This window comes from Stegodyphus dumicola, chromosome 4 (assembly GCF_044657685.1).
Source record: "Stegodyphus dumicola isolate Sdum_Otavi_A_Nest chromosome 4, ASM4465768v1".
NCBI lineage: Eukaryota > Metazoa > Arthropoda > Arachnida > Araneae > Eresidae > Stegodyphus > Stegodyphus dumicola.
This window is the reverse complement of record NC_140771.1, coordinates 41666624-41693199: the sequence shown is the minus strand read 5'-3', so window position 1 is coordinate 41693199 and position 26576 is coordinate 41666624. Positions and strand designations below refer to the sequence as shown.

Here is a 26576-nt window from a genome sequence, read left to right as displayed (position 1 = left end):
GTCACTGTTGGTTGACTGATTTGTTAAGGTGTAATTTTCACTCACTGGTGATTTTTTTTTATGGTTTCTGTACTTTTGTTGACTTGCTTTGCAAATGGATTTTTTTTTTTTTTTTGATACTTCACTCCTGCTGCTGTTTAATTGGTTATTCGAGTTGGAATTAGATTTTGAATTTAATTGATTTAAACTTTGTGCTTTGTAATTGAATTTTAATTCTTTTTATCACTGCTCTCCGTGACAACTAGCTTTGAGTTGATTATTCGTTTGGCGATTAACATGTGGTACCATTATGTACTTTTTTTTTTTTTTTTCCTCTTCGTATTTAGTAACTTATGTAAAACTTTTCCATTGTCTGTGGGTCCTAAAATTTTTTTAGCCAAAAAAATTTTAGGACCCCCAAAAAAATTTTTTTCACGATCATCGGAGGGATGTTGTGTACCGAATTTAATTTAATTAAGTGATTCATAAAAATCAAAATTTTAATTTGTAATTATTTAAAATTTGAGCTACACAAGTTTGGTTATATTCTTTTTGGGCCTATTAATTCTAGTGTAATATATTTTGGCTTTCCGAGTTTACGCGAACTGCGTCTTCAATCTTGTACACGCAAACAATGGATAAGTATTTTTTTCTACGTAATAAACTCAGTTTTTCATGTCAAAAATTAATTTGATTTCTTAGTATTTAATATCATTAGTTGCAGAAAAATTAGCTCTTTAATTTGGCATAACTTTCATTTTTCTAACTCTAATTGCATTTCAGTTATGAGCTTTAATTAGTAGAATTTTCTTCGTTTCGCTTGTGATTTAGTTAAAGGGGGATGAAATGCCTTCTTTCCGGTTGAAAAGTCACTTTTTGCGAGTTTTCAGCGTTCTTTCGTTGGGACCCTTGCAGGGTTGTTGAAATTCCTAATTTCCCCCGGTCACAGGTGGTGTTTTTTTTGGCGAGGGTTTGGCGACATAGATTTTCCGTTGAGGTTTCAAAGTAATGGATTTGGCAAGTTTGATAACATGAGGGTATGCTGTTGTTGCAACTATTTTAACTTTCGGCGAAGAATGGGTTGCGCCAACTTGGCAGTCCGGCGCTCTCCCTTTTAACGGGTTGTTTTGTGGGACGAGTGCACTTTTTACACTTTTTTTGCACTTTCTGACACTTCTTTTGCCCTTTGAATCGGCCGGAGGCGACAGCTGACTCCGACGAAGAAAATGGAGCTTCGCCCCGATAGACCTACGGGCCTCTTGGCTAAGCGCTGTGAGCACGGGCCGTAGGTATGGGCATCTATGTCTTCGAAAAAAAAAAAATCGAAATTCTTTCATCAGTTTTTTTTGTTGTGTGTGTTTGTGTATCTCAAGAAAAATATACAGAAGTAAATTTCTAGAAAAATGATGCGCACCATTGATTCGTCGCTTCACTCGGAACCAGAGCGTTAATTTACAACCGTTGCTTTTGGAACCACATTTGCTCATCCTGAAATCTACTAGAAATTCAAGGCTACCGTAATGAATCCTTACTGTTCGACGAACATTTTTTTTCCATTCAACAGGCTGCCAGCACTGTATTTCACTTAGCTTGCCGTATTGGAACCTCATTTGTTCATCCTAAAATCTACTAGAACTTCTAGGCTACCGTAATGAATCCATACTGTTCGACAAACATTTTTTTTCCCATTCAACAGGCTGCCAGCATTCCTCATGAGCTTCGATGGTTTTTTTTTTTTTTTTTGTTTGATGCTCCTTCTGCTCATGGAACAGATAAGTTCTTTTCTTTTTTTTGGTTAATTCTTGGTTAGTTAAATATTATAGATTTCTGCAGTTAAAATGATTGAATTAACTTAATTTGTTAATTTGTTGAACCCTAAATTTTTTGTAGTTGATAACTTTATCCTAACTCTATAGAAATCATTTTTCTTTGGTGTATCAATCAAGTAAAAGCATTAAATGGAATAAAGATTTATAACCTTATTAAAATTATTGTAACTTAACTTAATGGTTAAGAAAATTAAGTTCTTCAGGAAATTATTTACTTGAATGTTTTTTTTGAATTACTCATTGGTGAGGATGATTTGTAATAGTGCTTGTATTAGAGCATTCTTGTTTCTCTCAGGACGAACTTGTTTGTAGAATAGTAAATGTGTCATTACTTATCTTTATCCGGTTAAACCATATTTAATTAATCAAAGAAAAAAAATTATTAAATAATAAAAATTATTATGTGCAATAATAGTATTTAAATGATTATATTGAGTGCAATATTAAGCAATATTTTTGTTGTACTGATGAATTCTGTGTGAAGTAGAAAGTGTAGCTTGTTAATTTTTTTTTATTATTTTCTCCCCGGGGAGGGTAGTGTTCTTAAATTTATAGTTTATTTTGGTATGTTTTACCAGATTTGCAATATTAAATTTAATAGTAATTACAAGGATGTTAAAAAAATAATTACTTGAAAATGTTTGATGTGTAAAACAATAGTTCAAATTTTGTTTCTTAAATTTATAGTTTATTTTGGTATGTTTTACCAGATTTGCAATATTAAATTTAATAGTATTACAAGGATGTTATAAAAAAATAATTACTTGGAAATGTTGGATGTGTAAAACAATAGTTCAAATTTTGTTGAATATATTTTGATATTTTTTTTTCAACTAATGGATATATATATATATATATATAATTGGCATTAATAGTTAAATAAATAAGTTTTTCTAGATCATTCAAAGGTTAAATTTTTGTGTGTGTGCTCATGATTTTCACCCGTCTCATTCTCAAATTGATTTCAGGGTTAATCCGAAAACACAACGCAAATGTACAGGGCTTATTGATATTAGTATATTACTGTTGTTGAAAAATTTTAAGTATTTTGTCAACAGAGTAGGAAACCTTTTAGGTACCAGACCTTTTGGACACCATAACTTTTTTGGTACCATGACTTTTCACTATAACATTGCAGACTGTTTGAGCAATTTTATAAAAGTAAGCTTGAACTTTCGATTATGTCAAATAGAATTTCCGATACATATTTACTAATATGTAAAGGATCTACAAAGCGAAAGTATGTTTCGAAGTCCATTAAACAAAAAGTGGAATTGCTGCAAAAAATGGATAAAGGCATATTCTTTGTTTCTCTAACCATTCCGAAATCTGTTTATCAATTTCACGCTGCTCTGGGGGGGGGAGACGCTGCGGCACACAATGTATTGGAAGTTAATCTGTCAGCACTATCCTTATCTTCAGGGCAGATTTTTTATTTTATTTGGCTTATAATTCCTTACTAAATGTAGTATTTCATCTCGATGTACTCCGTCTTTGATATGATTTAAATCAAATTCCTCGTCATTATAATTCGCTTCCGATAGTGAAGAAAGTGACACAGAGGTTATTGAAAACGAAAAAATTTTGATTGCCAAATTGGTCGGTATTCTCGACATAGCAATTATAGGACTTGAACAGCGGAACTTTGTAACTGAACAAGAAATTATGTCTGTTTATAGAATTAAAGAGAAAGTATTATCACATAAAACGAAGCAACTTAAAGAACTTACATTGAAAGAAATATTTAATAAAGTAAACAAATATTAAGCTTTTTTTTTTTTGTAAATTTTGATACCCTTTAGATCATAATATTTCTTTATTTCATAAATTATGATTTCATATTTTTAATTTTATAATTTCTGTATGCCATCTTACCAGATTTAAACTGATGATCTATAATCCAGAATCGCCGAAGTCCCGACGAGTCCGGATTAACGACTTTTGACTGTATATACAGGACTAAACAACACAGTATTTTATGATGCTATATTACATACAGTTACCATTCTATTAAATATATTTTCAACAAAAATTATTCATTTACAAACAAGATGCATGCAATAGACTTCAAGATACAGTGAATACTAGAATGAATAGTAATTTCAATACCAACCCTAACTATATTGTAATATTAACTTCATTACCTTGCAAATACTTAGTTACAATTATTACAATTTTTACAAATACTGTACGTAGCAGTGATACTATTTCCTCTTTAAAAATACTGATACATTAGACTTTGCTATACAGTATTTATGATGCTATAGTACAAACAATAACTATTCTACTAAATTTATATTTAGTACAAATAAATATAATAATAATAAAAAAAACCTAACTTGGTCGTAACATCAACTTCATTAACCTACAAATAATTAGAGTAATTGCAACTTATTCAAATGCTATACAGATCAGTAATACCACCTTATCTATTTCAGTACAGATATATACAAGACTATACAACTTTGCATTTATAGTTCTATTAGTGCATACAGTTACTTTACTATTATGTTCGGCAAAAATTTTTCAGGTGCCAAAAAGATGCATACATGAGAATTCATGTAAAATATTATATATGAAACCAGTTATTGTTGTCAGAAAGAAAATTTGTAGAGTGATTAGGTTTTTTTGATGCTAAGGACGTGAAAAATTAGCAATGCCCTCGCCGGGATTCGAACCTGGACCTCTTGAACACGCGCTGAGAGTGCAACCATTACACCATGAAGGATGCAGTGAGAAGTTAGAAAATACCTTATATACTCCACCTTTTAAAGGCCGACAGCAGATTAGGAGGCCCAACTGACAAATCCTGGTGGTGAAGAATTATCATCCATCCCCCTTTTTTTTTAGTTCGGATGACACTGTAGAACATTAGGTCATTTGTGGAGGAAAAACATAAAAAATGAATGAGCAAAGCCCTAAGCCGGGACTCGAACCTTGGACCTTTTGAATATACACCGAATGCACTACATTACACCACGAAAGCATGCAGAAAGGATGTAGAAAATACCTTATAACTTTAAGGAGGAAAGTATTGCTTTAAAATGAATATCGCACAATAATTTTCGTCTTAAATTGCCTTTCTGAAAAATACTTTTTGTAATATTCATTGTATAGTTCATCTAAAGCAATATTTCTATACATAAATTTGATATTCTTAAAGTTATGTTATCTAAATGTATTTATAAGCAGTCAGTTAAAAACACTATATAAAAACTGCACAAAATCTACGTAAAGATCCATTTCTATCGTCTATTTCCATATAGTCTATTATCCGTTTCTGTCTATTCTATGATCAGCCAAAATAGAGTTATAATTATCCTCTTGAATATTTGAATGGGTAAAATATGTCAATATGGCATATGCGAACAAGTAAAATTATCTCATTACTGTTAGGGATGTTGAATGTGAAACTTCCTTTAAAAAGGCAGCAAAACATATGACAGTTTTATGTTTAGTTTAGTTTATTTGATTACAGCAAAGTAAGAAAGTGTTATCTTACTAATGAAAGTATATCAGTTTAATTCTAGTATCCGGTGCCACAAGGGATTTGGCTACTTTTGGCGAATTTATGATAAGTAGTAAATGGGATATACACGATGAGTAGTTAAACGAGTCATTTTGGTGTTGTTTTCAAAATCGCGCCAAGGCTGCACTGTATACTATGATTTTACCAGTATGCTTTCGTGGAGAACTTCCCAAGGGAAATTGGCTGGTATTGAACCACAGAAGGAAAATCACTGAAGCGTCCATGCAGTCAACCTGTTTGCCAGAACTTGAGCCCGGGTCGAACCAACAGTGTTCAACGATATTACCGCTCGACCATTGGCTAGCCCATATCTGTTTAGGAAAATGTGTCTTTACGTGCTATGTTAAATTTTTAAATCTATGTGACATGCAAATTATTTAGCTGATGCAATGTAATTAGCAAATTCTTTAATGACTCGATTCTTGTAGTTTTCTACGAAACTGGGTTTTCTGATGGTTGACTTCAGGAGAATATATGGAATTAACAGCACGTCCAGCTGAATAAGTTTGAAGATTCATGATTGTGTTCAAGGCCTCATCAATGGCCGAACAGTTAAGACCTCTGAATACTGGCAATTTGGCCTGGTTTGAGTTTGATCTCAGGCGAACGGGCTGACTGCATGGTGGTTTTTCTCATGTGTAATATGCTAGCCTAGCCTTTCTTCAGAATTTCCTCCACGTAGGCATCCCTCCTCTTAGGTAGATAGTCTTCATAGTTTTCCCATATATAAAACACCGAACCGACCATGACTGTGATCCTGTTGAATGTGTTGTTAAGTTTACCTGTTTCATGGCTTTAAGCACCTAATGGATTCTATATATTATTATTATGATGAATGAATTCTTCTCAGGAAGTTATCCAAAAATGTATTAACAGCACATATTTTTTGAAGATATTTTTCTTTCTGAGAAAAGTACTCAGTATAAGGACGGATTTCGAATTTGAAATTTTTATCATATTCGGTTAGTAAATTAATTGAATATAATGTTATTAATGTTACTACTTAGTTATCTATGCTTTTATTGGAAACCCTTTAAGGACACATTATAAAGGAAAAATTATTATTTTTTTAAGTTCCTCTATGCATTATAATATTAACAAATAAAGCAATATTTGCGTTATTGCTGCCTTACAAGTACTTATACAATAAAATAAGCACTGTAACACAGCAACAATGATTAAATGCCTTCTTACATAACAACCCCAATTAAAACTACTAACTAAAAACAGCAAATGAATTTCCCAAAATGTAGACTTTTCTAGTATGTTGTAAAGTAAGCTTTAAAATATTTTGGAAGAGCTAATCAGAAATTATGTGAAAGGAAGTGACTCGAGTTTTCGTTTTTACAAACTTTCGTATAATGTATCAATTTATTTCAAGCCATTTTAGCCAGTAATTACAACTTAATATTGTTTCAAATTAAAAATAATGAATGGAAGCATTCACAATGCTCGAACACAGCATATTTAAAACAGTACAAGACTTTGCTGGGAACCTTTGTTAGGAGCAAGCAACTGATTGAAAGCATGTGTTCAAATTAGCACATCTGCCATTTATGTTGTGAGAAAAGGTACGTCTCTTGTATGCGTGTGTTTAAAAACTTGTTTTTCTGTTCCGTAAGTAAAGCAGTCCCCCAGGGGTGTAATTACTCTTATTCGACAAATCTGACCTGCTGCAGTTCTTCAAAACCGCGAACTGAATGTACCTACGATGACTTTACTGAATGATCAAAGCCATCCATTATTGTGAACCATTTTAAGCTTTCCTTTAGAAATACAGAAGGTTACATGTACAGGTGTTTTTACACATCTACAGCTATTCTTTTTTAATCACTGTCATTTAACATAAATGTAAAATCAATCAATATTTAGTCATTCCTTAGCATAGCATGCCAAAAAAAATTTCTCTCAAGTCACATGTTCATGGTTGAAGTTGCTATGTGTATTTCTTTAATTTAAGCTATGGAAGTTAAAAACATGGCGATCATCTGCATATGTGAAAACAAAGTTATGGTAAAATACTTGATCTTTAATACAAGAGATTAAATTTAAAAAGTCGTGTTTTGCCTAAAATAATGATGTCCTGCAAAATCTTTTCCGTAATATGTGATGATTTTCTCTAGAGGGACAAGCTTTTTTTACTGCTTAGACCTATGAATCTTGGGCATAAGGCTCTGATTCTATGATCAGTTCTTGCTGACTAAAGAATGTAGTACTTTGATAAAGAAATTAAAATAAGGTTAGCTTTTATTATTTCGGTAATTCTAAATATTTTTTAAATCGGACTAATCCAAGTTTTATTCAAAATCATCTAATGAGTCAAAAAGGTTCTTCAGATTGCTGATGAAGTTATCAAAAAGGAAACTGCATTTGATATGTTTATCGAGTTAAAATATCATTGCAACTGTCTACACAACATTCAGTCTAAAACTGATACTATTTTAGAGGAAATTTATATGCATTTTAAATAATAAATAATACAGATCATTCTTCTTTATTATCTTTATTTTGTGTCATTTGCCAACGACAACTTCACCATTTGCCAACAATATGTATCCAGAAACAATAAAATAAACTAAACAAACATAAAGAAAACTTTCCTGCTTTTTTTTATTAGTATTTCATTTTTATTTATTTACTGCTATTTTTTTAATTCAAATTTGTAACTCCTAGAAAAGTTGCGGGTTACATTTTGGAAACTCAGATGTTACGCTGTATAGTATTTTAATAATTTATGTAACAAAATATGGAAATTTTAACTCAACTCTTCGTTGCTGCTTGTAGTTTCATTGAGTTGAGCAAAGTTATATATAAAGCATGAGCACACAAGAAAATCAAACTTATTAAATTTTTTTCTAATAAAAATCACATTCATATTAATGTACATTAATAGCCTTGGATGATTTAAAATGCATTAAAACAAAACTTCAGCAAACCAGTATAAGCGACGAGTATTGTTCCAAAAAGAATAATTAATTCGCTATTATTATATTTACTATTAAATTAGTTTGTGTTTTATAAACTCCTATCAAGAATATGTTTATTATAACTTATTAAAATAGACTATTGATTTTCTAATTTTTATCTGACATATTGTTTAAGTAATGTTATTCTTTATATGCAGATGCATGTAATTCAGGTTAACTGAATGCAGTACTATTCGGTTCGTGCGACTCAATTGAAAGTTTTTAACTTGCCGTTTTTATGCATATACATAATCAATCATAAGTAAATTTATTTAAATAATGCAAATATTTTGATATGCTATTTTTTAATTGAATTCACAAGCATTTTGCATATTTTGCATTTAGTTTGAAATCTAAAGGATATTTTATGAAAATGTTATCTGTTTAAAGATAGTATTGGAAAATTTTTACATGCTGCTTATTTATTTAGTGAAGAATGTTTGCATCAGTTTGTCATATGTCTAAAACAAGAAGAACAACTCTCTTAAACTCCTACTGAGAGATGTCATTTAAAGATCTCCAGGGTTCCAGAAATAAGGGAGGCGCTGACACATCTGCACGGCCGCTTTAAGGCGGTCACAGCGCTCTCGAGGTCTTCACCACTGACCGCTTAGAACAGTCAGTAACGCTTTCGAACACTTTTCCACTGACTGCCTAGAAGCGTCGGTAACGCTTTCGAGGTAGGCCATCTTGACCATCTAAACCTGGTCATAATGCTCAGAGGGTTAAACAACTTACATTGTAAGAAATGTTTAATAAACAAATAAATATTAAGCTCTTTTTTTTTTTTTTTTTTTTTGGTAAATTTTGATACCTTTTAGATCATAATTGCTCTTTATTTCATAAATTACGGTTTCATATTTTTAATTGTATAATTTCTGCATGCCATCTTACCAGATTTAAATTGATGATCTATAATCCGGAAAAACGCCTAATCTGGAATCGCCAAAGCTCCGATTCTGCCGAGCGCGTTACCTCCTTTATCCGTAGTTGTTACATAATTTTCTACTAACATTAATTCTTTATCTTTAAACTGTCCATTTTTATCATCTATTTTAAACTTCTGATTTTTACTTACATTTTCGTTACATTGGGCGATTAAGTGCCCAAATTTATGACATCTGAAAAATGGTCCTATTCTCATATTCCCCATCTTTTTCTTAGATTTAGTTTTATTTTCAACTTTATCTTTCCCAGCATTTGAACCAATAGTATTAAACACGCTTACCTTGCTGTCTTCTAAATCGGCATTTACCTGGCGAAGTCGGCTTTCTTCCCTTACCAGTTCTTCAGCAATTCTTTCCAGTGTAAAATCTTCGTCCTTCCACCTATAGATCAACTGTACAATGCCGGAGTATTCCTGGGGTAATCTCCTTATTGCCTGGAATCCTTTAAAAAGATCTGCCAAGTTGTGACCAGCTTCAGCCAACTTCTTTGCAGTCATTCTTATCCTCGCAATGAATAATCCTGTTCCTTCATTTGGCGTGTATCTAATACTAAAAAATTCATCCAGTAACTGAATTATCCTTGCTCTTGTTTTGAGTTTGAATTGCTTCTGTAGAACTTCCCGTGCTTCTTTACCACTTGAACATTCTTGCATCAGCGGCCTGAACTCAGTTTTAATTCCATAACATAGTGTAGTGAAGGCTCTATTCTCTCTCAGTGTGAATTCCTGCTTTTCACGCCTTGTTGCACTTTTATCTAATTCCTCTTCTTTATTTTCTATGAAGCTCCTACAATTTCTGTTCAGTAACAGCATTTTCATATCGACTTTCTATCGATCCCAGTTGTCATGGTTTAACAGCTCAAAACCTTCAGGTAGTAATAACATCTTCAATTAAGTGTGAGCACAACAACTTGAACAAACTTCTAAGACAAGTCAGCTTCTTTTCGTGGATAACAGCCCTCTTCACCTACATTCCTTCAATGCTGAGTTGAATGGATGATAGATTAGCTGTTGGCGTTGGGCCCATAAATCTGTTGGCAGTGGCGATAAAGGCAAAGCATATTTTTGCTTCCCTTAAATAAAACTAAGACAAATCTAAATAAAATTCATGCTTTATTCAGTAAATTAAAATAAAATAGCTAACCCTGTAGCCTTTATATTTAAAATCATTTGAGAGAAAGAAAACTAGCATAATGCTAACTCATAATACCAAGAACAAGACATTCGCCGATACCGGCGTACATATATATACAGTGTTGCCACTCAAACAGGAGAATGAAATTCCCTGACTTTTCCAGGTGTGTTTCAAGAAAATTCCAGTCCAGAAATATTATTTACTAATGATAAATAAATTTAGAGGGAAGAAGCAACATTAAATGATATGAATAACATAAAAATAAAGATAATTATTTAAAAATTTAATTAGAATAATCAACGATATTTTAGCGAATATAGTTATATTACATGGTTATCCTAGATGATTGATTACTATTTTTTCATTTTACTGCAAAATGACAAGGTATTTATTAAAAAGAAAAGAAAAGAAGAAAAAAAAGATTTTGCCGTAAAATCCTAGTATACGATACGGCTTTCGCATAATTTTGAAAATTGTCGCCAAGAACAAAATGACCCGTTTACTGCTCATCATCATGTCGCCAAATCCCACTGTACCATACATGGAGATTATTCTGACCAAAGAACGTCTATGTAAAAAGAGGACGGAAAATTTGCCACTCAAACAGGAGAATGAAATTCCCTGACTTTTCCAGGTTTTCCAGGTATGTTTCGAGAAAATTCCAGTCTATCCGCGTAATGTACGTTGGCTGTGCTAAGAGGTTAATTATGGTATTACTTGTACTGTGTAGCAAATTCACTTAATTATTCAATAAATCCCAGACGATATTTATTCTTAATTATTCTTGGTACACTTTGTTTGATAATTTTGTTTACTTTTCCGCTTAAAAACTTAATAAAATTTAAGATATATACGTTTTATTTAATTATTACTCATGATCATCACCAGTTCAACAACGAGGCTAATCCAGTCCTTATAAATCACAACGCAGTGCTAAATAGTTAGGTTAGATTTTAGGTAAATTTAATTTGCGTGAGGTATGTTCTTAAAAGGCACCTTCTTCCCAATCTGGAATAAAATAAGGCTTTTTTTTGCAGACATTCTGCAGCTAAACGAAAGAAAGAAATCCATTTTAATAAATAGAGGTATTTTATATTTATTTCGCAGCATACATAAGGAAAAAATATGTGCATTAAATTTCGTGATGGTATGTCATCATACTGCTATAATTAATTTCAGGATTATGCCAGAGAAAATTTCCTGAAATTTGGAAATATTACTTACTAATAATAAATGAATTTAGAGGGAAGAAGCAACATTAAATTATATGAATAACATAAAAATAATTACTTAAAAATTGAATTAGAATAATCAACGATATTTTAGCAAATATAGTTATATTACATATGGTTAGCCTAGATGACTGATTACTATTCTTTTATTTTACTGCAAAATGGCAATGTATTTATTAAAAAGAAGAAAAAAAAAAGTTTAAAAAGATTTTGCGGTAAAATTCTAGTATACGGTAAAGCTTTGGCACGATTTTGAAAATTGTCGCCAAGACCAAAATGACCCGTTTACTGCGCATCAAGATGTCGCCAAATCCCATTATTATTCTAACCAAAGAACGTCTATGTAAAGAAGAAAAGGTTCCATACAATTAAAATGCTATTACGCCGCTAGAATGCGAGGGAAAATTTGCCAAGGGATTTGGCGACGGAACCTGGCGGCCAGAATTTCCCTCTTCGCGATGTGTACAGGAAATTGAGAAACACGTGTTAAGCAGAAACGCTCTTTGACAAAAAGAAAACTACGAAAATCCGTTTTTAAATTATTGCGAAAAATCCAAGAAGAAACGTTTTATCAAAAAACGTTTCTTCTTGGATTTTTTGCAATAATTTTAAAAACGGATTTTCGTAGTTTTTTTTTTTTCCTGAAAATAACTAATCCATGAATTAATTTACTTGCGCCAAAAAATATTTTCTTTTCCTTTAGAGTTTAACCACTTGCGCTAAGACTAAACTTCACGGTTGCGGTGCCGTGCACTACAACATAACAAGCGGTAAAGTGTCTCATTTACGCCGCTCCGCATCTGCGAGTGCGATCCAGAGCTGTAACTCGAGAAATAAACAATCTCGTTGTTAGGCGACGTGTGCACCACGTTATTTTCATTTTTGCGATAAATGCTTATCGACGTGGTGTTCACGTCGCTAGGGGTTTGAGACAAAAGCATCTTGATGTGAGTGGCATGTCTTTTTAGCGCAAGTGGTTAAAGAAATTTTAAACGATATTCATTTTATGAACTTTGACACCGGTTTCGAGCTTTGGCGACAGATATATCAGACATGCATAGCTGTTTCCCTCTATGATGGAACGGAGCCACAGCCACGTCTGTTGCAGAGGTTTTCCTTCTTTACAATACATATTCTTTGATTCTAACCTCCATGATACCGTATACAGTAGACGTTCGTTTTTACGAACCTCTTTTTTACGAACACTCTCGATTTGACGAACTAGCGAATGGTCCCGAATACACTCCCATAGATGTAATGTAATTTTGCGCTCTTATTTACGAACTACAAATCAGGAAAATCTCTTTTTTGCAAACTCAGTTTTCATACTTCTGCGTGTTTCATTGGGACCAAGTGTGAAGGTCAAATAAAATCTCCAACTATTTTGAGGCAGCAAGTGCGAAACATTCGAAGAAGTACAGTAAGAAAGGAGGGGGCGGAGAAGAGGGGGAATTAGGACAAATTTATGGTGTTGTTTGTTGTGGGAGCCTCTCAGAAGAGCATCGGCCTGATGTTGTTGGGTGGGGGTGAGACCATTCGTGTTAAAGGGGTTTGTGTTGCTTCTAAAAGAGAGTTGTTGCTTTTTGTAATGTCATAGTCATTTGATCTGGACAACTCAATCAGTGAAGTCTCGTTAGTCGAGAGGGAGATTGGGCCAGTTTTTTGTTAAGTAAGATTCTTAGAGCTATGTCGCAAATGAAGAAACGAATTTGTTTAGCGGTTGAAATAAAGAAGAAGATTTTAAAAGAAGTTGACGAAAAAATATTAAGCAAGACACAAATTGCTCAGAAATATGGAATTCCTAAAAATAGTTTATCGACGATTTTAAAGGCAAGAGAGAAGATCTTTGGAGCTAAAAACGGAAACGATGAATGTGGACCCTCCTCTCGAAAATATTTTCGAGAATCAAAACACCCAAATTTGGAAAGGGCTTTGCTTGTTTGGTTTCGAAAGATGAGAAGCTTAAACATTCCAATTGATGGAAATGTACTTAAAGAACAAGCACACTTTTTTGCTTCCAAATTAAACATCAAAGATTTTAAAGCATCGGATGGTTGGTTACAGAAATTTAAACTTCGGAATGGTTTGAGTTTCCGGAAAGTGTGTGGTGAAAGTGCAGCAGTAGACACGTCATCAGCAAATGAATGGAAAGAAGAAAAGTTGAAATTGCTTCTTTCTGAATACGCTGCAGATGACGTTTTTAATGCGGACGAAACGGCTTTGTTTTTTAAGATTTTGCCAGAAAGAACATTAGCTTACAAAGGAGATAAATGTGTTGGAGGTAATAAAGCTAAAGAGAGACTTACAGTTTTGATTACAGCCAACATGACTGGGTCACAAAAATTGCCTCTGCTCTTTATTGGAAAATATTTGAAACCAAGGTGTTTCAAAAATGTTCAGAAGATTCCTGCTGCATATTATGCTAATAATAAGGCCTGGATGACTGGCAACATCTACAAAAAATGGTTGAGAGATTTAGATAACCGTTTTTCAGCAGAGAAACGCAAAGTTCTCCTAATCGTGGACAATTGTACTGCACACATGGAAGTCACTGGGCTTCAGGCAATCCGTGTGGAATATCTCCCACCAAATGCAACTGCAGTTTTACAGCCAATGGATCAGGGGATAATCAATAGTTTCAAGCGAAAATATAAGACAGTGCTCTTGCAAAGAGTAATCCTTGGCTTGGAAAGGGAACAACCTTATCAGATTGATATTCTTGGTGCAATGCAATTATCAATCAGTGCATGGAATGATGTTTTGGATGAAACAATTTCTAAAGCCTTTCGACATGCAGGTTTTATTAAAGAAACAGACGTAACTGAAGAAATCCATGATAATAGATCTCACGACGAAGATGAGGTTCTCATGCATGAACTTCGCCGTAGAAATCCACAGTTGCCAGAACTTTCATTCGAGGAATTTTAAATGTGGATTCTAATATCATCTGCACGGAGGAAATATCGGATCACGATATTATTAGCAGCATAATCAACGAGAATGAGAGACTTTCAGATCCAGAAGAAGAAGAAGAAAATGAAGTAACACCAAGACCGACTTTAAAACAAGCTGCTGAATACTTGTCAGAACTTAGACGATTTTTTGAGGCCAGTGATAATTGTGAAATGCTAACAAATATAGAGAAGATGGAGTCTTGCATTGTAGAATCTGTTTTTTTAAAACAGACAAAGATAAGTGATTATTTTGTTGCTCAATGACTTAATAAAGGTACGTTTTACAAATATTTTATATTTCTTGTTTGTTTAATAGAATGGATATCATTTATTAAGTAGTAATACTATTAAAAATAATTCCTAATACATAAATAAAAGCATGGAATAGTATCACTAACATGTCTCGAAAACATTAAAATGTGAAATACTAACAATTTCCGATGCCTTTCTAAATTACGAACTCTTGATTTAACGAACTGTTTTCGTAGTCCCTACGAGTTCGTAAAAACGAGGGTCTACTGTACTAGGATTAAACCCATTTTGTTTTATACGAGAACAGGTACTTTCTTTAGTTCATGCACTGCACATGCGATTCTCGAGAATACTGGAAACCAAAAGTTGCGGGAAAGTTGCTTTGCCTTTCTAAAAGACAATCAAATTGGAGCTGCGAAAATTGGCTCTATGCCAGCTACCCAAATGACACTCACGTGATACATAATTCGCCAAAAAAGTTACCTCTTCCGACGTCAGCGCAAAAATCGCTTTTTTTGGCGGGATCGTTGTATGAACTTCCCTGACTTTTCCAGATTTTGACAAAAATACTTAAATTCCCTGACTTTTCCCTGAATATTTTGGTTAATTTTCGAATTCCCTGACTTTTCCCGGTTCTCCCGGTTTTTCAGGTAGCGTGGCAACCCTGTATATAATACTCGGCCAAACCGCCGATCTTGACGTCATCGGCCAATCAGCAGCAACCCCGTTAGCTTACCGCTGATTGACCTCCGATCAAAATTTGCACGAGGAAAACTAAAGCCAACATAAAGGGTATCAAATTTAAAAAAAAAAAAAAAAAAAAAAAAAAAAAAAAAAAAAAAAAAAAAAAAAAAAAAACTTAATATTTATTTGTTTACTTTATTAAACATTTCTTTCAACGTGCACATGCGTAAAGCATACATTACGCTTGCACATAATGTATGCGCATTCTTTACACACATGCGTAAAGTTTGTGGCTTTGAGGTCCGGATTATAGATCATTCCGGATAATTGACGTCCGGATTACGGACTTTGTACTGCACCATGTTCTTCACATTTCAAAATTCAATTCAACAGCAATATCGCAAAATAATTTTAAAAGGAGCACATCTTTAGAATTTCCAATACAAAGTCTCGCACAGTGGAGATAAAAATGTTTTTCTTTTCCGTACAGTGTTGCCATTGCTCGCTTTGAAATTGTTGTTTCTTAATTCAAAATACATTAAAGTTTTATAAAATATGAAATCAATAATAAAACAAAGACCAAATTCCAAGTTTGGGCTTCCAGATGCCCATTATTCTAGTGGAGGACAAATTATTGAAAATTTGATGTTGTTTTTTCGCAGTGCGAGAAACACACATTCACGCAGATTATTCATTATTTAATTTCTTTAAATATAATGCAGAGCTCTAATATGTGGTGGTAACAATTTGAAAAGTGAACAGACATTTATAGTGAACCAATGCAAAATGCCAAAACTAAGTTAACAGCTCTTCTGGTCTAACGTCCTTTGGACTAAAAACTAGGACAAACTAAAATCATTTGAGCATTATTACAGCAGCTCTCTCAGCAGTTTTGTTTTTTCTAAAAAGTAATTTAAATTCTGCTTCATGATATTCATTATCTTATTTAAATTTCAGAATCAAGATATTACAATTAAAACTTACAAAAATGAAAGGCATTTTAAAAAACATGACAGATAAAAATTAAAATAATTTAATACTCTTTTTCTGAGAAACAAAATTTTAATATGCGTTATTTTATACCATAACAATCATACATTTGTTAAAATAATCATTTAAATTAGATTATTAATTTAAATTTATTAAACATTAAACTTATTAATAAATTATAATTATTTAAATTAAATGCCAAACATGGTAATGCACTACAAATAAACTCATCTATAGCAGAAAAGGAAAAAAAATTCTTTTTCCCAAAATAAAGAGAATAAATTTAAACGGTATCCTAAATTTCCAGCAAGAATAGGCACTTTAAATACAAATCTAGTGGCAAATCAGTAAATTGGCAAAATTTTTAGTACCTTTACACACACACACACACACACACACACACAAAAAAAAAAAAAAAAAAAAAAGAAAAAAAAAGAAAAAGAAAAAAAAGAAAAACTCATGAAACATTAACCTATTAACTTTACACATAAGGTTTTAAAAACTTGCTAAAATTAGTTATGTTTAACACACAATTCCTCTAAAAATTATGAAAATTCATGAAAACTGGCAGATTTGCTTTTACTTTTGCCAGAACCTATAATCTTCCAGAAAATTTTCTCATTAGTCATCACTGCTATTGAGATCCTTTATTTTGTTTCATTGATTTATTTTCATTTGCCTGGTCATTTTTTCTCGAAAGGATTGCTTTAGATGGTCTTGATTGATTTCTAGTAGAAGCAGAACCAAATTAACTCTACTAAAATAAGTGGCTTTTTCCAAATTTAGATTATTTTAATTCCAGATGGCTTTCACCAAAGAATATTCCTCCTTCCTTTTTCAAATGCCTTATTCATGTCATTTGTCTTTACCCATGAACAATTTAAAAGTGAGTGAGTGGAAGCCTGGGCTTTATGAAGTTTGATCTTTGACCTTCTTGAAGGTCATGTTTCAACAAAGTATGATCGTAAAGTTAAGGTTAAAGTTTAAGAATTTTTTTTTTTTTTCTTTGCGAATAAATACTTTATTGATAAACTTTATTTTAAAATATCGAAAGAAAAGCAATCAAGAATAATTTTTGTCCTGAGGTTGCTCACTTTTTTCATTGTTTACACATTACTTTGTGGTCACAAGCATGATTTGAATTCTATATTCATTCAAAATGTCAATTCCTAGTCATAGCTGTCACGGCAAAAACATGGAAATGGCAAATGAGAAAAATTTGTAAATTTTTCACTGAAATTAAAGACTTTTAAAGACTCAAAAACTAAGAACTCCTAAGAGCCATGCAAGCTCTGAAGGGGAGATGTTACATATTTATGTTAATACTAAAAAAGTGTGCAGTTTTTGAACAAAGCATTGCAACTAACAGAACATAGTTGTCTTATAATAAGAATTAAGAGGTAGTGACATTAATACATATATACACTTATTAATGACTGTGTTTTAATATAATAGTTATAATAAAAATATAACAGCATGGTTAAAACCTTTAACAACAAGACTGTGCAATGAAAAAATATCACATTTTCCCCCAGCAGTTATTTCATGTAAAACATTTATAATTAAGGAAAGAAATTAATTACAAAATTATTTATAATTAGATAGCTCCCTGTACAGCAATAATATTTTTCATTATAAGATACTGTGAAATATGACTAAAAAATAAATATTTTTTATGATTTATTTAGTTTTTTGCTGATGAGAACCACACGTTTTTATAAACTGAAGTTAAATAAATGACTATTCATAGCCAATTGACAACAGCATGTGACAGAATTTCTTTATAAAGTATAATTTTAAGTTTTAATATTTTGGCAACATTGATATTTTCTTTGATGATAAAAGATTGAGTTAATGTATCTGGCAACTTGAGAGATGGTTATGGTTTTGGAGAATGCTGTAAGGCTTGTTGTGATTAATCTTATTTAATACAGTTTTCTTCTTACATATGACTATAAAGTACGTAGGTAAGTTGAAAAATAAGTTTCCCCTGTCGACTGTGGTCAGAGTTGTGTATGAAAGTCAAAAAATAGAATGCGACATTAAAGATATGACATACCTTTATTTTTCCACATAGGTACCAAGTACATTAAGACATTTGTCATATCGCTTGATAAGCTTCTAAAAGCCCTCCAGGAAAAAATCAGGACTTTGCATATGGAAGAAGCGTTGAATGGCTTGTTTCACTTCAGTATTGCTTCCAAAGCACCTTCCCTGGAGATTTTTCTTCAAAGCCGGAAACAGATGGAAGTCGCTTGGTGCGAGATCAAGACTGTATGGCAGATGGTGTAGGTGCTCCCAACCAAGAGTTGCAATATGGTTTTGCGTTGCCGTCGCCAAATGTGGTCTGGCATTGTCATCCAACAGCAGAATGAGAATGCCAGATGTGAGAAGGCCAGGCCGCTTTTTCCGAATCGCCTCTTTCAATTTCGACAGGGTGTCACAGTAGCGCATAGCATTGATGGTTCCAACCTCCAAAAAGTCCAGCAACAAAACTCCTTGGGCGTCCCAGAAAACTGTGAGGAGCACTTTACCAGCAGAGGGAGTTGCCTTGAACTTCTTTCGGACAGGTGATGACTGATGTTTCCACTCCATAGATGCGGCCTTCGATTCTGGCGTGAAATGGTGGACCCACGTTTCATCCCCCGTCACAATCCGAAACAGAAAGTCATTGCCATCTTCATGGTAATGCACGAGGTGTTCCAGGCTGACCCCCCATGCATTGTTCCTTGTGTGTCGAGGTCAATTGTTGGGGCACCCATCGTGCTGACACTTTTCTATATCAAAGAATGTCGTGGATGATGTTTTGAGCTCGCTCATGTGAGATTCCAAGTTCTTCCGCTACTTCATCGATGGTGATACGCCGGTTCGCTCTAATCATGTCATCCACCTTCCAGACATTTGCATCTGTAGTGGCCGTGCGCGTCCGTCCAGCTCTCGGTATGTCCTCCACTTGCAATACTGAAGTGAAACAAGCCGTTCAACGCTTCTTCCATATGCAAAGCCCTGATTTTTTCCTGGAGGGCTTTTTGAAGCTTATCAAGCGATATGACAAATGTCTCAATGTACTCGTACGAGAATAATAAAATAAAGGTATGTCATATCTTTAATGTCTCATTTTATTTTTTGACTTTCATACACAACTCTGACCACAGTCGACAGGGAAAACTTATTTTTCAACTTACCCTCGTATTTTTTATTAGAAGTAGATAATGGTTGAAATGCGGTTTAGCCCACTGCTTGGCGATTGTTTTTCAATAGCCAATAAACGCACCAACATGGCTAACCCGATGTTTTGAAGCTGTGTTGTTATTCTGTTGCCACTAGATGTTATCGCCCTGTATTATATTTAAAGAAATTAAATACTCAAAAATCTGAATAAATGTTTCTCGCATTGTGATAAAACAACGGTACCTAGAGCCATCAAATTTTGAATAACATAGGTTTCCAAACTAATATGGGCATCTGGAAGCCCAAACTTGGAATTTGGAATTTTTTTATTATCTGATTGATATTTTGTAAAACTAGAACGAATTTTTGATTAACAAACTCAAAGATTTCAAAGCGAACAACGGCAACACAGTACGTGAAAAAAAAAATTTTTTTTACGTGCAAAGCGCAAAACTGTATATCGGAAATTCTAAAGATATGCTCATTTTTAAATTATTTTGCGATATTGCTGTTGAACTGAATTTTATGGTTTAAGTGTAAAGAACATTATATTTGATAAAGAAAGGTAACACACAAAACGTTAAAAAAAACGCCCCTTTAGACGTAACGTAAAATCTGAAAGCTTTAATTTTTTAAGAAATTTTTACTTGTTAATTTGAGCAGTTAATTCCGTTGCGGTTTGAATGTTCTTATGTGCTGGTTCTTTTTTTAATCGAGTATTTTCCCCCTGTGGGTTTTTGCCTTTTTTCTGCATATATTACGGAAACGGAGTATAAAACGTTAGTAAATTTATTTAAAGATGAGAGAGGGATCCAAAAATTCAATATACATATATAAAAACCCCTCAAAAAGATTTTACATTTTTCTTGAAAAGGGTAAGTGAAAAAAATTTTCTTGTATGGTTCGTTTTAAAGTTGCTTATTTTTAATATTTTGTATTTCTTTTTGGCTCGATCCTAGAAGATTGGAAAAGCTGAGGTTGTGCAATTCTCTGATGTTTTTTAAGTGAAAATAGATCGATAGGTACATCGGCAAAGCCAATGCAGTGTGCAATTCTCTGATGTTTTTCTAAGTGAAAATAGATCGATATGCACATGGGCAAAGCGAATGTGGTGCGCAATGCCGAGGTTGTGCATGATGCAGAGTTTGTGCAATTCTGGGATGTTTTTTGAAGTGAAAATAGATCGATGTGCACATGGGCAAAGTCAATGCAGTGCGCAATGCCGAAGTTGTGCACGATGCCAAGTTTGTGAAAATCTGGGATTTTTTTAAAGTGAAAATAGATCGATGTGCACATGGGCAAAGCCAATGTGGTGCGCAATGCTGAGTTTGTGCAATTCTGGGATTTTTTTTAAGTGAAAATAGATCGATGTGTACATGAGCAAAGCCAATGCAGTGCGCAATGCCGAGTTTGTGCAATTCTCTGATTTTTTAACTGAAAATAGATCAATGTGTACATGGGCAAGGCCAATGTAGCGCGCAATGCAGAGTTTGTGGAATTCTCTAATGTTTTCTAAGTAAAAATAGATCGACTTGCACATGGACAAAGCCAAGGCAATGCGAAGTTTGTGCAATTCTCTGATTTTTTTTTAGTGAAAATAGATGGATGTGTACATCGACACCAAATTTTTGCAATTCTTTGAAGTTTTTCGAGCGAATACAGATCGTTGTGCACATGAACAAAGCGAAGCTGTATGTTATACCGAGCTGCAATGTAACGTATTTTACATGCAGTGTTTAATGTGTCGTTTGTGTATTTTAAATTTGCATTGTTGTTTACTTTAGACATCTTTTTTTTATTGTACTTTTAATTGTTTGGTTTTGATATGTTGATAATGCTTTCCTAAAAATATGGATAATCCTACGATCTACTCAATAGTAGCAAAATTTGACCCTATAAATAACTTATACTTTTTTTTATTTTAATACGTAGTATTTGCTATCGCAATTGCACTTGATAATATGAGTTCATTGATAATATGTGTGTGAAGCATTGCTTAGTGTTCCAAATTTGTAGTGTTTATTTTCTCTTCATTGTAAGAAATTAGATTTTTTTATTTGTAGAATGTATAGAATTCTAGTAAGACTATAGAATATGATGTGATTTAAGAAACAGTGATATGAAAGCTGTGTATGATGTTGATCTGCAATAAAAATATTTATTATTTTTTTATTAATGTAAAGTTTAAAATTTTTAGAAAATAATGAAGATTGTCTACTTACTAGTACCTAAGGGATTGTGTCGTTACATAGCAACAAGGTAATTTGTAAAAATGATAAATTAAAATGTTCGATAATATGAATTTAAATCTGTTGGCAATTACTCTGGTAAAAGAAAGAAAAAAAAAAAGAGGGAAATAGTTTTTGATTCGAGCGTATTGGCAACAGAGAGAAACCAGACGAAAACCGTAGAACTAGCACCTTTTTTTTAGAACTTGAACTTGATTTTTGGTAGTTTCTGAATCAGCTGTAATTGGATATTGTTCTTTAAATGATTATCCTTTTAAATTAAAAATGTAAATAATATTATGTCAACATAAACCCCCTCAAAAAATTAAAATCACGTGTACGATTTATTTTACGCTGAATCATTCACAAATGAAGTTAGTATTTTTCTAGTAGCTATCCAGAATATAATCCAGCATCTAAAAAACCATCAAAGGGGGGGGGATAAGTCTTGAAATTTATTAAGCTCTTATATTAATAGATTTAACGTAAATTGGAGTATATACTATTTTATTTAAAAGACACGCAATAATTTGCAACATTCTGATATAATTGCCGCAATAAATTTAATAATAAAAATCTTTTTTCATTTGTATAAATGCTAAAATCTTTGAAAATACTGAAGCTGTATGAAATACAAATATGAGAGACTGTGACGTTGTTTACCGTTTTAATAGCTGGTACAATTCACTTACTGCATTATAATAACTTAAAATATAAAGAATTTATTATACTTATTTCTATATCTATAGAGAATACATTGTGATGTCACAATTTTAGTCCCACCCATTTATGGATGTCACTTAGCTCCGCCTTAGCAACTTTGTTTACGCAACGTATTCTGAGATTTTACTGGCAATTTTCAAAAAATCGCCTCTAACGAAAATCGCCAAGCAGTGAGCTAAAGCACATTTTCACCGTAGATAATTCTTAGATAACATAATTTATACGACTACTTTCACCAACAATTGGTAGCAGAGCATGGTTTTTGGAATGGGTATTATTAAGGTTTAACAACATCACTAATTTTTCTAATAGATTAATTTGATTTATAATTGGTGAATATAAATTAGAAAATATGGCATAAAATATGACAAATATGACTCAAACAGAAAAAATAACTGATGACATTTACCCTTATATGGTCAAATAGTGTTGAAAGCAAATTAAGAAGTTTGAAAATATGGAGAAGTGTGATAGAAGCTGATGAACTGCCAAAGCCATATAAAAAAAGACTATGTTAATTTCAAAAGTGAAATAAAAACTTGGAAAATATGGGATGATACTAATGCAACAGCAAGAAATATAATGAATCAAACTATGACAGCTCCACAAACGTAAAAATATGCAAATGAAAAGAGCGCAAAGAAGTTATGGGAGGGGGGAAAATGAAATGGTGGCTAGAACAGAGGGAAAATCCTGTCACAATGAGGTCCCATTGTTAATTATTCCAGTTTCCGCCTACAAGGTCACTTCAACGGTTCTACGGATAAAGAAGTATTTCCCTGGGGTCAGAATGTGGACATCTTTGTTATGTACAAGAGGAGGAATTCCTCCTGCACCCCCCGGGATACAGCGGAGGTAACAACACAAAGAAAGTGAGAAAAATTTTGCCAACGAGAAAGGAAGGTGGTTTTCTGAGAAGAGCCAGGACCCTCTTGCTGGGGCTATGAGCATTTTGGCTCGCTAGAATTATAACTTCTTGTGTATGCTGTTGATCGTGCACATTCTTGTTTAACAAATTCTGAAATTACAGGACTGACTGTATCAAAGTCCCACCTTGTTGTGAACTGCACCTCTGGTACAACAAGGGCTCTGGGATTACAAGAGCTCTAGGTAGTGGATTAGGTCACTACACCAGACTATGTTAGCTATATGATGAAAAAATTTAAGTTCAGTTAACATAGCTAATTGCATTCTTCCTTACACAATTAGCTACATTCTTCTCTATTGATGATAAATGACACAATAACAAATTAAAGTGTCATACCATTAAACCATAATATTTATTCCACTTTCCAAAGTCTGATGGCTCTGTGGGGAAAATATGCATTCGATCATGATTTCATACCATTTAAGCTCCTTCCCTGTTACAATATGGGCTAGACACTTAAAAATTAGTTCATTTACATGTCTTAGCCAAACCTATAATCTTCTTGCTCCAGTTCATATAATCAAATCTTTTAATTAGTAGTCCAATTTCAAAGCTGGCATAATATAGAAAGCACTGAATGGTTAAAAAATATTGTTAAGGATTTTTGTATTTAGTTAGCTATTTTTAGTAGAATTATAAATAATTTTTTTTTATATACCTGTGCAATGCAGCACAAGATATATTTTAAGAGAAAGCTACGCTGGAAAAGTAAAAATACAAGAGCAAGCGCATTTAACATTTAATAATTAGATATTTCATAATTTATACTTAAACTGAATAAATGTAATTGACTACTGTGTTAGCTGTAACCATAATTTTATTCTTTTGCTTTCCAGAAATCTCAAGAAGCATAAATTACTAGAACTTTCTCATGCCTGATTAAAAAGCTTTAAAAAGGTGGAGAGAAATACATCAGTTCAGTTGTCTACTTAGTTGTTGTTGATTGTAGCGAATTCGTGGTGAGACTGGATTAGCTTTCTCTGCGCTTTGGATTGCATTCCGTTTTAGTAGTTTAAAATATAACTACTGTGTGATATTGCAATATTGTACAAATATCTTTGAGGAAAAATCCAGCATTTTGTTATATTTTTTGTGATAAGAATAAATTTTATTAAACTTTTATCGGACCTGTGCATTCAATTTATTACGAACCCATACACACACAACAATATACTAATCAAAACAACTGAGAATTTTAAGCCTGCATAGTTGGGTTGTGGGTTAGTTGGATATAGCAAAGCACTATCTTTATAGCCCTTGTATGCATTGCAGATTCAGAAGGATTCTAAGAGAAACTGGTTTATATTCATATTACACATCGAAAAGCCATGAAAACAACTATGACTTGGCAGTTGGTTCACCTAGGTTCGAGCTGCCAGTATTTAGAGATCATAAATACTCATCCATTGGTGAGGCTCAAAACTGCATCAAGATGTAATACATTTGATACGAGATGAATTCTACAGGAGAAATTTATTGATTTTTTAAACATATTCATAAAATATAAAATAATTTTAATCCTACATTGATTTTGAATTTACTACTAAATATGTTACACAAATTAATACAACTTACTTTAATAAGACCAGCTTGCAAATGTTCCAACTGACGTTTATTTTTCCAGGTATGCAAAGGAGCAACATTGGACACAACAACAAGAACAATACGTGGGCTTTTAATTTTCCATTCCCTGTGAAGTACACTGGCAACATATTCCATATTGGCATCATGAGAAGCTCGTAAAAACGGACGTTCCTAAAATTATATAGAGAGAAAATTCCAAAAGGATTTCAAGGATAAAAACCATTTACATGAACATTAGGCATTTTAAAAATTAGAAATGCATTTAGAATTAATTCTGAGCATGTTTATAATTCAATTATTATTTCTATGCGACTACACAAGCATGCTTTAATCACATTCGATGCAAATTACATGCATATATTTACACATATTTGCCTGTGTTAGAGATGGGAGTGACAAATGCATCATTGCACAACAGAAAATATTACAATATTACAGAAACAAATTTTAAAGTTACTGAAATTGAAATAACTTTACAATTTGTATCTGTAAAATATTGTAATATTTTTTCAGTGCTTTCTCAATTTCATGGTCTCTGGTTTTTATACACAGTGAAAAATAGTGAAAAACTGGCAACGGCATTCCTAACATACACCATTTAAATTTGCCAAAATTAAGTGCATGTATTATTTGTTTCGCCACTGTGGAAGTTTTTGACCACATTCAGAAAAGGTAACACAAAGGAATTTAAGATAATTAACTAATTAATTAATTTTAAGATATGCATTTCAATTCTGTAAAATGATTACTTCTCAGTCCAGTGTTATTCATATTTATGATTTTTATTTGTCTGTTTTCTCTGAGCCATATTATTTCAACAAATCTTGTCATATTCATCTTTATTTATGATTCTTATGTTTATAAAAGTTTGGCTGGCATTTAAACACTAACAAAGATCACTTAGTTTATTTGGGACAGGAAAAGCTGTGAATAGGCTACATGTTAACATAATTTCTTTTTTCAAAAATATGTTAACAATTTTTGATTTACTGATGACCGAGGAAGAGCTGCAAATAAACCATCTTTTAATTTTTTTTTAAAATGTTGACAATTTTTGATTTAATAATGACTAAGGAAGATGCTACAACATCCTTTCAAGAAAATAGTTATTTTACGTGAATTAGCAATAATCATAATGCCATTATGATAAAGCTATGAAAATGGTAAAGTAGCATTTGTCTTAACAACATTCTTTCAAGAAAATAGTTATTTTACGTGACTTAGCAATAATCTTAATGCCATTATGATGAAGCTATGAAAATGGTAAAGTAGCATTTGTCTTATTGTCTCTACTTTATTATCTAGGATACTTACTTAAAATGCTATATCCATATTAACAATTTTTAACCTAAAAATCAAAACATGTTAATGGAAAAGGAGAAAAAAGTATAAGAATTGTTACCGACTATAAACAGCCTATTAATCAAATTTGATTGCAGGAAAAAC

At 32.6% G+C, this 26576-nt stretch overlaps 1 protein-coding gene across 5 annotated transcripts in view; it reads right to left on the bottom strand.

Moving 5' to 3' along the window:
- The window catches only part of LOC118181920 (transient receptor potential cation channel subfamily M member-like 2), a 248503-nt gene that overhangs the window by 122357 nt on the left and 99570 nt on the right, over positions 1-26576 (bottom strand). For all 5 annotated transcript variants that reach the window (XM_085814764.1, XM_085814766.1, XM_085814765.1 and 2 more), the window contains one exon: positions 25122-25301. In XM_085814764.1, coding sequence (XP_085670890.1) covers positions 25122-25301 — 180 coding nt within the window. The remainder of the gene's footprint in view (positions 1-25121; positions 25302-26576) is intronic.